The sequence below is a fragment of the Schistocerca piceifrons genome, chromosome 2 (genome assembly GCF_021461385.2).
Source record: "Schistocerca piceifrons isolate TAMUIC-IGC-003096 chromosome 2, iqSchPice1.1, whole genome shotgun sequence".
In the NCBI taxonomy this organism is placed as follows: Eukaryota; Metazoa; Arthropoda; class Insecta; order Orthoptera; family Acrididae; genus Schistocerca; species Schistocerca piceifrons.
In genome coordinates this window covers 840061228-840077788 of record NC_060139.1, presented here as the reverse complement: position 1 = coordinate 840077788, position 16561 = coordinate 840061228, and the positions used below count along the sequence as shown (strand labels likewise).

The following is a 16561-nucleotide window of genomic DNA, read 5'->3' as shown; positions in this document are numbered from 1 at the left end:
TGAGTGCAGGTTGAACATTTCGTTGAATATGTGCCTACGCCTAGTAAAAGCGTAAGTCCATATTCAACAAATTGTTCTGCTTGCATTGCGACGTGTCTCATCTCTATAAGCCATTACTGCATATGTACGGGTACTTAGGTGTTCTAGGCGCTTCAGTCCGGAACCCCGCTGCTGCTGCGGTCACAGGTTCAAATCCTGCCTCCGGCATGGACGTGTGTGATGTTCTTAGATTAGTTAGGTTTAAGTAGTTCGAAGTCTAGGGGACTGATGACCTCAGATGTTAAATCCCATAGTGCTCAGAGCCATTTGAACTTAGGTGTTCATCTGTCTGCCAGTATTAAATGCCTTGTGGGCAATGTAGGGGAGTTAGAATTTGAGAACTTTTTGTTGGCCAACTCATTCCAGGACACTGAAAAGTAACTTCGCACCAATTCCTAAAATTAATGTATTAGGTTACAATGGAAATGAACAGTTGCCTGATACTGTAATCCTTACATTCAAGTCACTTCATTGAACTACTCATAAATAAAGTGTCCCAAAGTCCCCTCTCAGCAGGATCAGTGGGTAGATCTCTCATGTCTCCCGTGCTAGCAGGTCGTAATTTAGACGACAAAGTCAATTTCCTTGATGTTGAGTGAACTACTCTTTGTAAAGCTGTCATATCCATAAAATGATCTAGTTAGGAAGGTGTAATTGGGTATTGACTTCACATATTTGTTTTCGTAATGTCATCCAACAGCGTTGGAACGCTATCACGCTTATTGAAAAATACCCAACCCACATACCTATTACAAATTAGTTTCCTCGTGAGCACTGTGTTTCTGTAAGCTCCGGCCTTGCACTTGTGTTTAGACAGATACATGCTTTCAATTCGTTAGTCACAATTTCTTCTACAGATTTTGATATCCTATCTCAATTAACACGGTCACAGTGTTTCATCATGCTACAGTTTACTTCCCAAAGCAGCATACTGTATTCATGACAAATTACCAACAGTACTTACCAATTAATGATGTCATCTTAATGTGGCCCATTCCTGCCAGTGTTCCTTCCATTACCAAATTATTTGTAAAAAGCAAAAGTGCCTTCAGACACAAATTGTTATTTTTATTTCCATATGTAATGCATTTCATTTTCAGGTTCTTAACCAGCCTAAATCTCTCTCTCTCTCCCTCCCTCCCTCCCTCCCTCCCTCTGTCCCTCCCTCCCTCCCTCCCTCCCTCCCTCCCTCCCTCCCCCCTCCCCCCCTCCCACTCCCCGCCCCCAACTCTCTCTTTCAAAAAAGGTTGCTACTGATCTTGTTAAGCGTATACAGTTACATTACAAGCTAGAACATTGTGACTACAATTTTGACAAAACTAAAAAATTACTTACTGTTTCCAGTAGTGATTACATAGCTTTTAAGACAATAAGAGTAGACATACTCATATTTGTATACATACATTCCAAATCACAGATCATATGTAAACAAAATTCATTCAAGACAAAGAACATTCCTGTGTAAAGATGCCACATTTTTCACTTACACACAGCTGCTACTCTATCCATGATCTTACATTGTTATTTATACAAAGATGTCATTTACAAAACAATTATTTGTGCAAATATCAGATGTGTCCTTGTGTTATGAAATGGCTGCACTTACTAACATAGTTTTATATTGGCATTTTTAAATATGTTAGCAACTTATTGTGATGCTGCCCTAAGCAGACATTTGTGGTATGTTTGTGAAGATTTGTGTTATTTTGCTGTTTATCCTACAGGGCTTCTCTTACTGACTTTAGCCCATATTTTATTGCACACTGTGTCATTTGTTAATGGGTACTCCCTATAATGAATTGACATAATGTGTGACAAAAAAAGAAACCAACATCAGTAATAGGAGTACTGTAGAAAAAATAACTTGCTCAGTTCAAATACACACAATCATTCCCTACTGAGAAACAAATCACAAAAAATTGTTAACTTCTTCAGAAATACAAATTTAAAAATCCCTTTCTCCACAACAACAAACTTGAACACCACTTGGCTCACACAGTAGACACAATAACCCCAATAACAGACTACTCTAATATATGTGAATTAAAGTGTAACACTTTCCCTCCATTATATAAGGGCAAAATAGGAAGAATTTTCCCACATGTTACTTAGAGCTTGTTGATACTTTGTTTCAACCACTTGGGATAAATCCTCAGTAGCTAGCAATTTGACCCCGAATACACACACAGTAAATGACATCCACAACAGCCTAACTGTACTCCACACAGATAATAATGGTAGAAAACGTGATATGCTATAACAGTTAGACATAGTTACACAAAGAAGAACCTTTTTGAAAACTTGTTGAATGAACAAATAGAGTTTGCAACCACAGTTCTTTCGCAGTTAATTTTATTTTCTTAAACAAACAAGTATTTGATAGTTGCAACCAATTCATAAGGCCACTTCTAATATTACCAAAAATTATTATTTTACAAATGACTTCTATGTGTAAATTATGATGTTTTTTATCATCTTAGAAATAGCAACAACTGTGAATATCTGGATATGTAACATCTTTAATTGGGATATTCTTTGACTTGTTTGAATTTTGCAACAACCAAAATTTGAAGAACAAAATATCTCTGTTTTGGGAACAAATGCACAAAATATGAACACAATTTTCAAACTCCAGAAAAGAGCCATAAGAATAATAACCAAAAATAGTAGTCGAACTCATTGTAAATATCTGTTCAAAACATTGGGGATTTTAACTGCATCATGTGAATACATTTACCAGTCATTTGTACACATCAAAAATAAACATTGGTAATTACTGCACAAACAGCTCTGTCCATGACCATGCAACAAGAGATAGACTCGCTTACATTTACCAAGAAAAAATAAACATAAAACTCAAAACAGTATTTACTACCAAGGAATAAAACTGTACACTAATTTACCAAAAGAGATTAAAGAAATTGCAAAAATACACTTGTTTAAAAAGGCAACTAAAAGGTACCTGTTATACATTTTATACATTGAAGCATTACTTAGGTAAAACAGAGTAGGGCTTTGGTAAAATAATGTTATACAAATAAATAATAATAATGGTTATAAAGCATCCAACATTCCACATAACACCTTCACTTTATGTTTTTTCCTTCGTTTTTCTTTTTCTCTAAATACTTACCACCAAGCTATGCATAGCACAACACTAACACCTCCTCCTCTTTCTGAGCTCAGCACCTCACTCATTATAGAGGGATGCTGACTCAGTTTTTCAGGATAGCAAATGGGAAGTTGTGGTATAGAAAATGGACCAGAGATCACCAGTGTGTGTGTGTGTGTGTGTGTGTGTGTGTGTGTGTGTGTGTGTGTGTGTGTGTGTGTGAGAGAGAGAGAGAGAGAGGGAGAGAGGGAGAGAAGTGTTACGAAACAATGTGTGCAGTGACTTCTAGTGAGATATGAGTGAACAGTATGGCATTACATTATTTAATAAGTTATTTTAAAAGAAAGTATTGTATACCAGGAGTAAATCTAATGTTTTTCTCGAACTAGAAGTCTGTAAATGTACCTGTATACGAATTAGCTTATTTTAAATTGACCTAATCTTGTAAATACTTTGACATGTCCCATATCCTTGTAAAAAGTGATCTACGGATGAATAAAGCAGCAGCATCTTCTGCTACTTTTTTCTGCCCGACATGAATCCCATCGAACTTTTATGGGACATAAGCGAGAGATGTGTTCGTGCACATCATCTTGCACCGGCATTACTTTCACAATTATGGCCGGCTGTAGAGCCAGTATGGGTTAGTAATTCTGCAGGGGACATCCAATGACTTTAATCCATACCACGTCAAGTTGCTGCACTATATCGGCCAAAAGGGTCCCCGACACGGCGTTAGGAGGTATCCCATGACTTCCGTCGTCTCAGTTTATTATGAAGGACGTTGTATCAAATCACTTTTTCGCCGATCCGCATTTAGATTTTCCGTAATTTCCCTGTATCGCTTAAGCTGCATGTAGAGGAGGGTCCTTTGAAAGAGACGACCGATTTTAGTTCCTGTCCTTCGCCGAACAGAGTTTATGCTCCGTCACTTAACAACCTCTTTCTCGGTATTAATCTTCCTTCCTTTTTTTCCTTTCGTATTTCTCAGGGGATAACTATAAAAAAATTTAACATGACTCTGACTGATGGACTTGTCCTAGTCAGAGTTGTTTAGTTTCTGCTGGCCTACGTGATATAGTAATGCACTGTCACATTTAATTCGAATAACTGAGCGAGAATCGCATATTTTCTCAAGGTGACAGACTGTTCTGTCATTTGCTGATACAACTGAACGCCTTTACGTACTTTTATTGTATCCCTTACATATCTGGTGCCTTAACAAAATGACCTTATTTGTAGTAAGTTCGTTTATTAAAATCATGAATGCTTTGGATTCAGTTACTACTTTAGCACATTGATGATAACGTTGTAAATTACAGGGAACTTTGGTGTTTATAATTTTCATAAAGAGGGATCAAAACGTGAAATGACATTTCGTATTACGGAACAACGTCTTTACGTATTTTTGTTTTTATTAATGTACGGATCCATCTTAGAGCTGTATGTTATTTATACATAAGTAACAAACATATGACAGTCTGTAGGTCATTGAATATAATTATTGTAACTCATTATTAAATATTTAAAAGCGGAAGAACGTAGTAAACCATCTTTATTGTCACGAAAATATTGCCTAAATGAAAACACAGAGTATTAGTTAGATTTTTATGTACAGTTTGGTAATAATTAAAAACATAAAAGACCTTATGAAATGGCCCTGTAAATCAGGATTTTTAAACCTCTAGAAAATAAGACTCAAATCTTCTTAAGCAGTTTGTACTTTGAAATAAAACGACATGACGGTATCTTCGGGACTTCCTTAAAAGACACCTGCTACATTACTTTCGTAAGTCAGTTGAGCGTAGATCTGTTTTCACTTCATGACAGGAAGAGCACATTTTGTTTAAGAAAAGTACATATGGCATCAACCACCTTTTCGAGGCCGCAGATACTGTCCAGATCTGTAATTGAATAGTGAGATACTCACACTGCCTTGCCAAAAAAGTACAGAAATATCAATTGGATTGTACGGTCCCTTCTACCTGAGCAAAAATATTTCTCTTCCTCCACCTGAAGTTCATGATGAATAGCATTTTACCTTTCAAGCTGTGTAAATGAGTTGTACAAGATTAGATTCGATGTTTGTACATTGTAGTAACGTAATGTCGCGATTAAAAGATGATTCGTATCAGCATCGTTTGAATACGCTGTCAGCTTATACCGGCGTCCACGTGAATATAACTCTGCCAAATGAAGTGTGTACGGGAAGGACAATGATAAATTGTGAATTATTAAAGGCGCAGTGTGCCCAGATGGCCTAGGTGTACAATGTTTCGCATACCTCTGGAAAGAAAAATAATATGGACTATCATATGTGATACTTAGTGTTAAGCGCTTCCTTTGCTCTTAGTGCATAAATATCTTTGCCAATTGCCGAGCGAAATGTAACGCTGTTCAAGGCTACTTCGTTACCAGGAACACACTGCACTTGAGGAAACTATTTCGTATTATGTCACTGTCTGATTTTACACACACGAGTTGATACCTATTTACGGCACTTTAAACACGAGTCTTTACTACTAGAAACCCTGAATATCAATTTGGTTAAGTCACTAAACTGTAGTAAATGGTGAAGTAATTATTGCTACAACTGGAAATGTGTTCTCAAACAAAATTTTAGGTCAAGACTGGTCTCTGGTACTGAACACATTAAATTACTTGATAAGTTCGTTTTTAGTGTTCGAACCCAGGCTCCAGTCACATAAAGGTAATCGTCTACACTTATTTGGCATGGTGGATTATGGTCACACTGCACTTTTCTGCAGAAACAGGGCTTCATGTCTAGCATTACAAAGCTAAGAACATCATGAAGACGCACTGCTCTACTGTTCAAGTGCAACCTGTTGATGTCAGTGAACACTTTTTCCCTATATTCTGGACTGCAACGTTGGTTTACTGCTCACTGCTCCCACTACATTGCATTGCTCAGAAATTTTGTTGTATGTTTGGTAGAGGCCTCATCTACCCATGTATTAACCGCCTGTAGAAATGAACTAGACGGTACAAGCCACAACGAACTGTGTTGTATAACAAACAACATTTATAGTTTATTATTTACTTCGCGAAGCGAGAAAACTCGCGCTGCTACGAGAATGCTAGACGAAGATATTCTCGAGTAGCTCCTTAGTGATGAAGCGGTGCGGCCGCGTGGGGCTCTCGGCACGAGGCTTGCCGTACAGCCGGCTGTTGATGGCGTACAGTTTAGGGCTAAGTTCGCAGCGCACGTTAAACCACCAATCGCAGGCTAGCACGGCTTGCTGGAACTGAGTGCCGTTGGGACACAGGAAGGAAGCTTGCCGACCGTCCACGTCGCAGTAGTGCCAAGCTTGGCACCGCGTCTCCACGTCGGCGAAGAACCCAGGGAACGGCTGGTCATCACAGTAGAAGTTAGTGTACGGCACCAAGCCCAAGATGGGGTAGTCAGTGCCTGGACGACCTGCGGGCAAGAAGAAACATCGCTGGTATCAAATGTTGTGGTACGAACATCATGTAGCTAAGCGAAAATGTTTTAATGGGAAGGTAGAGCGTCACTAACAAACTTTCCATTGACATCGTTGGGGGCCAGAAGACTGATAGGACGTACGGGCCATTTTGATACCTCTGTATGCTAAGGGACTTACAGTACACATAAGTAAACAGTGTAATTGTGTTGGGCAGGAAATAAGACACAGTATTTTAACATCTTCGGTTTGAGAGCGAAATAAAATGACCCAAGATCACACTGTCTGACAATAAATAGGTGTCAATAGGGATGCAGGGAGAGTTCTAGATTTAAAAAGGTTCAAATGGCTCTGAGCACTATGCGACTTAACTTCTGAGGTCATCAGTCACCTAGAACTAAGAACTAATTAAACCTAACCAACCTAAGGACATCACACACATCCATGCCCGAGGCAGGATTTGAACCTGCGACAGTAGCGGTCACGCGGTTCCAGACTGAAGCGCCTAGAAACGCTCGGCCACACCAGCCGACTTCTAGATTTAAATGGACCTTTAAATCTAGAACTCTCCTTGACTACCTACTAACATCAACTCCTCTATGGCGATTTTATTCTTGAGGCTGACACTGGTCATTTCGGAGCGCCGTTGTTAATGTACAACTGATACTCGGCAGTTATGAGTGCTTCTGCAACTGACACAAGTTACGCCAGTGAAGTGGTGTGCATGTGCCAGTTGTATGGAATTAATACATTAGAACTAAGTAGACATAGAGACGTGACAGAAAGTTAGAAAGGAGCTGTAGTGTTTGGAATCAATGTCCGTACCATAATGAAGTTGTCAGATTTGTTGATACATCATTGCGGACTCTCCAACCTGTCTACATGAGATTGTGCACCACTCTCATAGGCATGTGACAAGGCGTATGGCCGTAGAAAGGTTCAGACCGACAGGGACCGAAGACGAGACGGACAGAAGACGAATATCACCACTTACCAATGACAACCGGTTTGAAAACCTGACAGGGATTTCCAGAATCAGTTTTTATCATGCAGTGCACTGTCTGCTGATTTGAAACGTGTCAGATTAAAACTGTGTGCCGGATCGCGACTCGCACCTGGGACTTCGCTTTTCTTGGTAAGTGCTCTGCCGACGACCGATCGAAACACGATTCACGAACCACCATCACAGCTTAAGTTCCGCCAGGACCTCTTCTCCTACTTTCCAGAATTCACAGAAGTTCTCCTGCATACCTTACGGGACTAGTACTCCAGGAAGAAACGAAGCAATCCCATAGGTTGTGGCTAAGCCGTTTCTCCTTAATATCCTTTCATCTACGAGTCCAACCCCCCGCAAGGTATTCAGGAGAACTTCAGTGAAGTTGGGAATGCAGGGCAAGAGTGGAAGTTACGGAGTGTCGGTGGGTCCTGATTCGTACTTGGATGGCTCAATCGGTAGGGCACTTTCCCGAGTAAGGCAAAATGTGTGGAGGGTGTAGTTGAGGCCGGAGGTGGTTCTGTGGTGTTTTGGGGGCGTTTTTTGTACCATGATTTCGGTCTACTCTTTTAGGTTAAGTAAACATGAAACTGGATGTAAAATAACACTTCTGTGTCACTTGTTTCACTGTAGTACTCCGTATTGCAGCCTTTCGAAAGGCTCCAAGGACTGAGTGGCAGTACATAAACCAAGGATGATAACATGAACACCCGCTGCGGATTACAAAAGTTCATAGAAGGGTGAAATCCGAAGGTCCTGTGAAATGTGTAAGAGTGTAATGTGATTCCACGAATTTCGTTACTGCTGTGGTACTTACATAAAAAAATACAAGTGTGGCCTAAAAAAAGTACAAGTGTGGCCTAAAAATTTCTAAGCCTCGCCCATGTATACCGCAGCATTAGGCGAGTGATATGTTTTTCCCCGGGAGGTTGGTACTACTTTCGGTAGGCTCTGTGTGACATTGCAAGTATTTACGTTCAGCAATTAGCGGCAAGCAGCTGTTTAAATTAGACACGGTGTGTGAAATATCAGAAATAAAGAAAATCCAATACCGTCCATTGAAAAAGATTTTCCTAAAAGAAGCTTTGATGCCATCAGAAATTCGTTCGAGATTAATAAATGTTTATGGTGAAACTTCTCTTTCAATTTCCACCGTAAAAAAAATTGGCTCCCGAATTTAAACAAGGGCGCGCACGTGTCCTAAATGATCCACATTAAGATCATTCGAAAAGTGCAACCACACTGGGAATAGTTGAAGACATGTACGATATTAGCTTGGATGCTCCGTAAACGAAGGTACGTGAAGAATCCAAATCAATTGCCAAATTGAAGGAATTCTAAAAGAACTTGTCGATTACGTTTTAGTGTGAGGAAGCTTTGTGCTAGATAGGTGTCGCGCTATCGCACGACGCGTCAGAAACTAATTCGTACATCTTCTGAACAGCGTTTGGCGCATTTTTATAAAATTGCAAGTGATTTTCTGCGTCGGTATGCGAGTGACAGTGAATGAAATTTGAATTCATCACTGCACATCAGAATCAATACAGCAGTCGGAGCAGGAGACAGAAGCCGGTTCTTCAGTTCCAGAGAAGACTAAGAAGACGGCGATGACAAAAGTCACTACACATGTGTTTGTAGGTGCGAAAGGAGTGAAGTAACTCCCTTCAAAAGGTAAAATAATAATTAGGGAATATTACCCTAACCTTCTAACGGATCTGGTTGCGAAAATTCGGAAAAAAAGAGACCTGCCAAGTAGGAAAAAATTTATCAATACAATTTTACTCCTTTAAAAACTCAGTCTTCTTTGCAGGTCAGCGTATTGTGTTCAACCAACAAACGACTGCAGCTGTAGACGAGTATCAACATATCCACAGGAACACAACAATGATATGGAATGTCACTGTACGAAGTGTATAATGTTAAAGAAGATTATATTGAAATTTAAAAAGGTGTTGAAAATATGAGTTCTCATTTACACTGTCTTCCGATGGATGGGTGATCATTGAAAATAGTGAAGTGTATCAGAGCGCCGTGGGAAGCCATTCAAACAGAACAGCTTACTTTCAGCGTTGCTTCAGACACGTTTCCGCAACTTTTAAGTCGATGACTCATAGAATTCTGGCATGTTGCTGAAAGAAGCGGAGACCTTCGCGGTATTAAGTCCTATCGCAAGATTTCCGCCCCATCGTTACGTGTTGGACCGTGCGTGACTACACTACCTTTCTTTCTGATAAATTCACGATGCACCCTTGGATACAACGCATGGCAAGAGAAAGCTTCACCGACGTTAGAAGTTTCTTCTGACACATCTTGTAAGAAGGGAGAGGTAGCAAGTGCAACAAAAGGATAGAGTTTTCATAGTGTTAGAAGTCCGGCCATCTGCTCACTACGAGGCAGCCACTACAATAAAATCGGATGAAAACGAATTTGAGTATAGCGTCAACCTCCTGATCAAGTTTCGTACTGAATACGTCGAAACTCCCTTATTTAGATGCCATGTATTAGATGCGCCTTGTCAGTTGACAATTGTTTGTGACTTTGAGGCTTACGTAGATCTAGGACCAAGGATAGTACCAACTTAATGTGACCTCCTCCATTGGAAACACTTCCCGAGGAAAAAATTTTAGTCAACCCGTCGTTCAGATTTCAGGTGATAACTGTTGAGTTCCTTAAGAATGGATGGGAGATGAGGTGGTTCTTAAGTCAGAGCGGGCTGAGGACATAACCACATCCCAAAATACCATACCGAGAAACCATTGTGTTCAAACTATGACTTCTTTACATTACTACAGTTCGTTATAAAAGCCGTTGACTGTTGTACATCCTGAAACTTAACAATGTAACGTGTAATTATTCCGACTAAAAATGTTTCCAGATTAACCACAATTATAACTCGCCATCTTGTTGGGTGCTCGAATGAAATTTATCTACATCTGTACTTTGCAGATCACTTTTCCATGCAAGTGACCTCAATAATGGCTGTTTTTGCCAGCTTCATTTCATACTGTACGAGTACAGAGATGAAAATTACGCCACTTACCTTGATAAGCTCCCGTAGAAGCAGGAAATTCATTTTGAAATCTGTCTGAAATGTTGCCCGTCTTTATTTCGACGTAACTGTGAATGGAAAGCAGTCATAGTTGTCCGGGTTCCCTTTTAAGTCATTAAATCGCCGCGCTACAGCTTCACATTGATGATGCGGTTTTTTAAAGATTTATTGGCGTATAATCGGACCCGTTCAACATCCTAAGTTCTTAAAGTGCAAAAAAAAAAAAAAAAAAAAAAAAAAAAAAAAAGAAGTCATGAGTACGGCTTACATTTTATCAGTAGACCAGAGTTTGCAATACTTCTTTACTTCATAGAATTCGTGAGTTCATTTCGCTCCATAAAGAATCACTCGTTAACACATAGGCGATCGATCGGCATTTTAAAGTTTATAAGCGCGTTATCTGGTGCCTCTGAACATAATCGGATGATGGTTCATACGGACATTGGTTACCTTGCCTTAATTTTTGTCGGTAAGTGAGACGTCACTCACTGCAGGAAATGCAATAGCTTTTTACATGTCCTTTGGGTGTACTTAAATTGTTGCCAAGGTGATAGTCTTCTTGTGGAAGTACACGAAATTGTGTCCTAGCCTTATTGTACTTTAATATAGCCGGTGTTTAGCCATTCGCGTTCACTTTTTCAGCGGATTTCCCAAGATAGCGAGTAAGTTTCTTTGGTATGCAGTAGCTTTGTACACAAAACGCGAAATAATCCCATGTTGTTTCTTCCATCTTCACTGTATGTGAATAAATATCCATTCGAGTGTGTTAGTCCCCCCCCACTCTCTCTCTCTCTCTCTCTCTCTCTCTCTCTCTCTCCCTCTCTCTCTCTCTCTCTCCCTCCCTCCCTCCCTCCCTCCCCCCCCTCTCTCTCTCCCTCCCTCCCCCCCCCCTCTCTCTCTCCCCGAAATTGTAGTTTGGAAGGAATCCTTGCAAATATTTACTCCATGTATACGAGGTGTAGGAATAGAAGAAATTATTTCTCTTTTCAGTACAACGATAAACCAGTCCAAAGTTGCAAATTTTGACTTTTTTTTAATGTACTCGATGACTAGTTTCGGGCTAAGACCCATTTTCAAATCATCGTAACATAGTCAAAAATGTACAACGAACATGTACAGCGCATACAGGTAACATCTTCGGCACTACCATTTTTGACTATGTTACGATGACTTAATAATGGGTCTCGGCACGAAACTATTCATCGAGTGAATAAAAAAAAAAAAAAAAAAGTTTACAACTTTGGACTGGTTCTTTGTTGTACTGATTAATAGAAGTTGCTGACCCACAGATACTCCAGCATGCTGGAAGCTAGCAAATATTTCTCTTTTGCAGTATACAGTTTGTTCGAAGAGAAAATGTTGAGGCAAGGGAACGATAATCCTATGTAATTCTAATCCCACGTGAAAGTAGGTTAACTGGAAAATACAGGAAATAGGCGGAAAGTTGTTTTCCTTGAGTGCACATATTAGCTGGGAAAGTTTTGTTGTATTGCCAAGGTAAATCAAATGCGTTTTGCCGATTACTTTGCCGGTAGGTGAACATGCTTGTCTGTAAGACTTCAAGAATCTAGTGCAGTTGAACGTATTAAATTTCTGTTAAAGGGAAGTTGATTCTGGACTACCATGTTATGTGAAAGCAGGTTTTTGAATTGAAGATGTGTTTTGGAAGTATTATGAAAGATATTCACTACCCAAGAGTTACTAGAGTCGTACGGTTGTTATCCTACCAGACGTTGGAATTTAAAGCACAAAACAGAATTCCTTCCCCCATTAGCTTCCTAAAGCATTTTTATGCAGCAGATTAATCTAAACTAGTGGTTCCCATCCTTTCTCAGATCATTATCCGTGAGTGCATTCAGATACTAGCTAGCCCGCTCACCCCTTCCTCCCACTATCATCAACATTAGCGCCCAACTAAACGTTAGAAAGAAAAACAGTTGTTTTGGAACATTTTTATTTTTAAAATTACGGAAGATAAATGGTATTTAATTTTTTGTAGAAACTTTATATGAAGTTGGAGCAACACTCAGTGCAGTGGGAATGCTACCTATAATTCCTCCTCAGAAAAGAAAGCTAGCTGTCCACATTGATGGTAGGCACTTGTTACAAAGCATTCTTACTCTGCACCACTCCTGTCCCTAGCGACCCCTGCACACCTACACTGCGGATACCATTTAAAATTAAACAAGTTAGTGTTTATAAATCATTTGATTGTTAGATTACTTGCCTCTGAAATCGTATAAATTGGAAGTCATCGGCCTCGGTGCTTTGTGTCTGGGTGTGTGTCCGTATATTTCACTTTGTAGCCAAAACTACTCACTGCAAATCAATGCCATTTACGTATATCATTAGCCTTAAGTTTCGCATTGTGCACTATGGTGTTTTGGTCGCGGTAGGTGGAAGTGGACACCCAGTTGTAGGTCGTTTAAAGTAAATGCAGCAATGGTCCCTTTGCAAAGGCCACGACAGACCTTGTACTTCATGATTTCCCCAATCCTAGTTTCTACACCGTCACTAATGATCTCGGTGTCGACTGCACGTTAAATCCTAATCTTCGTTTCTCCCTATCTGCCTCTTATTACTATCATTCGTGTAATGCGATTTGTGTTTTTGATATTAGTAAACAATTTTAAGGTAATCTACGAAAGTGAAAGATCCGTTCGTTGCAGTTCCGGAAGTTCCAGAGCACTGGTGGCAGCATGAGAATCGTGTCCTCGAGATACAAGTGGGTTACGGCCAACAGCGGCAAGAAGACAAGTTGCAATCGAGAGGTCACAGTCCAGTTGCCACGGCGTAGTTATAGGAGAAGTATGGGAATCTTAGTTCCTGCGTTATCTCTCCTCCGTTGGCTACGAATTGTCCACCATAAATTTAATTCCACGAAGTATTTATACGGGCCTCCAGAGAACAAATTTTCATTCGGTTACTTGGGATGTATACCAATAATTGAAAAACAAAGTGTGCGAGAAAGAGGTAGCGTACGGTCCGTTATTAAAAACTGAGCACAGTCACAGCTAGTGACATTTAAACGTTAGTCACCTTTTAATGCGACAGTGCTTCTCTCATAATCAAACAGTGACTCGCCTTTTGAATTTTGATTTTTAATTTTTAACAATTTTTTGTGTTGTACTTACTCACGATCATTTGTTTAATCAGAACATTTCAGTGTCATTCCACTTGATAGAAAAGAAATTGTGTGTTTGCTAAACCTGAATTCTAGTCCAGTACCACAAAAGTTGCGATGTTTTCACCGAAATTGCTGCTTAATAAGCACACTCATTCAATTCTTATATGGAATACTGTCAAGCAGCTGATTCTCATTATATTCGGATACCACTATCCTTGCTGTCGTGTCTCATTTGCCCACCATCGACTTATTCAGCTGTACACATTACATGCAAATTCGCCACGTTATCTGTTTCTGTTAGTTCTGTCCCTTAGCGAATATAAATAAATAAATAAAGACGACTTTACAGCAATTCGTCGCGGCTTGCACAGCAAATGAACAAAGCGCTATTCAGGTGGTCGAATCAGTTTTCACAACGGACAAATTTAAGGCTCTATTTGTGGAGTCGTAATGAAATGTCTGTAGCTAAGGCTGTGTGTAGCAAAGGAAATATTACCATTTCGTATTTTCTTTTAATCTTGTTGCGCGGCTCTACATATTAAATGTTGATGTAACTAATTTCGCTGTCTTGTGGATTTGATACACATCAGCTACGTAATGTCTCTACCCCTCCCACGATTCGTTATGAATGGAAACCTCATTGTCGTAATCTGTTATGGCATGCATATGATATTTTCCGTTATCGCTTGTGTAGTGGCGCATGTTTCCAACAATTAAAGATATTTCCTCTAAAACGCGCACGAATCTGTAATCGTTCGTGTAGCTGTCTTCAACAGCTTTTGATGGGCAATTTTGCCTCGTGTCGTTGACTTTGAACGAACTATTTTTCAGTACTTGCCGCTGGTACCTGTGTTGAAAGAAAACAACCTTTAAAATTAAAGGTTCCATCGAGATATAATGTGTTAGAGGCGGCGCAGTTGCTCAGCCGAAAGGGGATGATTTGCGGGCTGCGATTTGAGACAATTAGCCTGCATTCACCCAAAATGAAACAGGGAAACCATGAGAAACATACCTAACAGATCAAAATCATAGCTGCTCCACTGGAGACGTTGTGCTTAAAGGTTTGTAATGAATATATTTTTCCATCATTTACGTTAAAGGTGGAAACAAATTCTGTCAGTACGTTTCTGGAAGATTTTCTAGATCATTTGTGTTGTTCACATAGTAGTCTGTTTTAATTGCATTAGTCACGGACAGTGGAAGATGTTTTTCGTAGAGCGAAGAAAGCTTACTATCTCGTCACGTTATGACCTGTGTAATGATACAATATCAAATCATGATATAATCACATGCGAAAGTTTTGGCATTCGAATCTCATCAGGTGCATCGACATTTATTTTAAAAACTTTATCGAAATGACTTTGGTCATTAGTTTTATTCAATTACTTGGGTTAAATGTAGTTTTTTTGTTTCTGTTCCTGTTTCACATAATTTTAATCAGCGTATCAACCTCTTCAATTGCTCTCATTATCTCTTCGAATTGTTCTTTTTCCACTTGGAATCTTAATGAATGTGAATTTACTGATTTTTATTTATCCATCATAATATTTAAATATTTGAAACTGTCGATGTGTCGGTAAAAGGACAATCTTTTGTATGGACTGTGCAGTAGTTTTAAAATGCATTTCTCGTTATAGGATATACAATTTTTGGCTGGTAATCGTCATACAAACATTTAAAACAATATCTTATTGCATTACGGACAAAATAATGCAGATGAATATTTAAACGAAATAAGATATTATAAATAAGACGAAATTCGAGCAGAATGAGGAACGGGAACAGTGGATGCAATAACATGAACAAAAATAAAGGATGATAAAACTTAAGAATTAATTCTTAGTTAATGCAAAAAATATAATTAAAATCACAACAACAAAGATTCCAAGTGAAACAAGAATGATAAAAAGAAAAATGAGAGCAAATGAGACAATTAATACAACGATTGAAATGTGACAACGCAGTACAAAGTAATTACATTTAACCCAATTAATTGAAACAAAATTTTATAACCACTTGACACGATTCGCAGCAATAACCCTATGCTTGCAACGCCTGTGTCTTAACTATTACGCAGTGCAACCAGTCTGTTAAATGTTCCTTTTTCAAAGCTGCATAGCATCATGCGAAATTCCATAATTTTTTCAACAATTAATCGCAAACGAGGGCCCACCGGGATGAATGGCTGCAAGATGTGATACCTGGGACCTTAACCTACATCACCGTACAGATGATTTGAAAAAGGCGATCCCACCGAAGGGGACCTCTGCTTCTAGACAAAAAAAGACGCATCACGAAGGAATTATTCAATTGGGATGGATATCGGTAGATGTGATGCGTAAGTACAGCCAGACAAATGATTACTGTTTCAAAAAAATTGGATGATTTATTCAAGAGAAAGAGCTTCACCTTAATGCGTTGGTTCATCTTCGTCCCTTATGCAGGCAGTTATTCTGCTAGTTATTGATCGATACATTTTTTGGATGTCTTTCTGAGGGATATCATGCCAAATTCCGTGCGACAGTCTGGTTGGTATCCCACCGCAGTCCTTGGCGTCTCCACATACGTGTACGACCTGGAACCTCCGCTTCGAACTGAGCCCTGATGACGTGTCTGGAGACGCCCTGGACGGCGGTGGGTTACCTACCTACCCGACTGTAGCTCGTCATACGGCTCGACAAGTGGAGTGATGATGTGGGATGCCATTGCTTTTCATAGGAGCAGTACGCTGGTTGTCATCCGCAGCGCCCTTTCAACACAGGGGTACCTCGACGATATTCTACGCCCTGTGTTGTTG

At 39.6% G+C, this 16561-nt stretch overlaps 2 protein-coding genes across 4 annotated transcripts in view; one reads left to right on the top strand and one right to left on the bottom strand.

Moving 5' to 3' along the window:
- LOC124776868 (RING finger protein 17) overlaps positions 1 to 16561 on the top strand; it is a 529150-nt gene that overhangs the window by 211023 nt on the left and 301566 nt on the right. The window lies entirely within an intron of this gene.
- LOC124776871 overlaps positions 4690 to 16561 on the bottom strand; it is a 67783-nt gene continuing 55911 nt past the window's right edge. Inside the window, exon 3 of the mRNA XM_047252051.1 lies at positions 4690 to 6590. Within this exon, the coding sequence (XP_047108007.1) occupies positions 6250 to 6590 (341 nt within the window). The 3' untranslated portion in view covers positions 4690 to 6249. The remainder of the gene's footprint in view (positions 6591 to 16561) is intronic.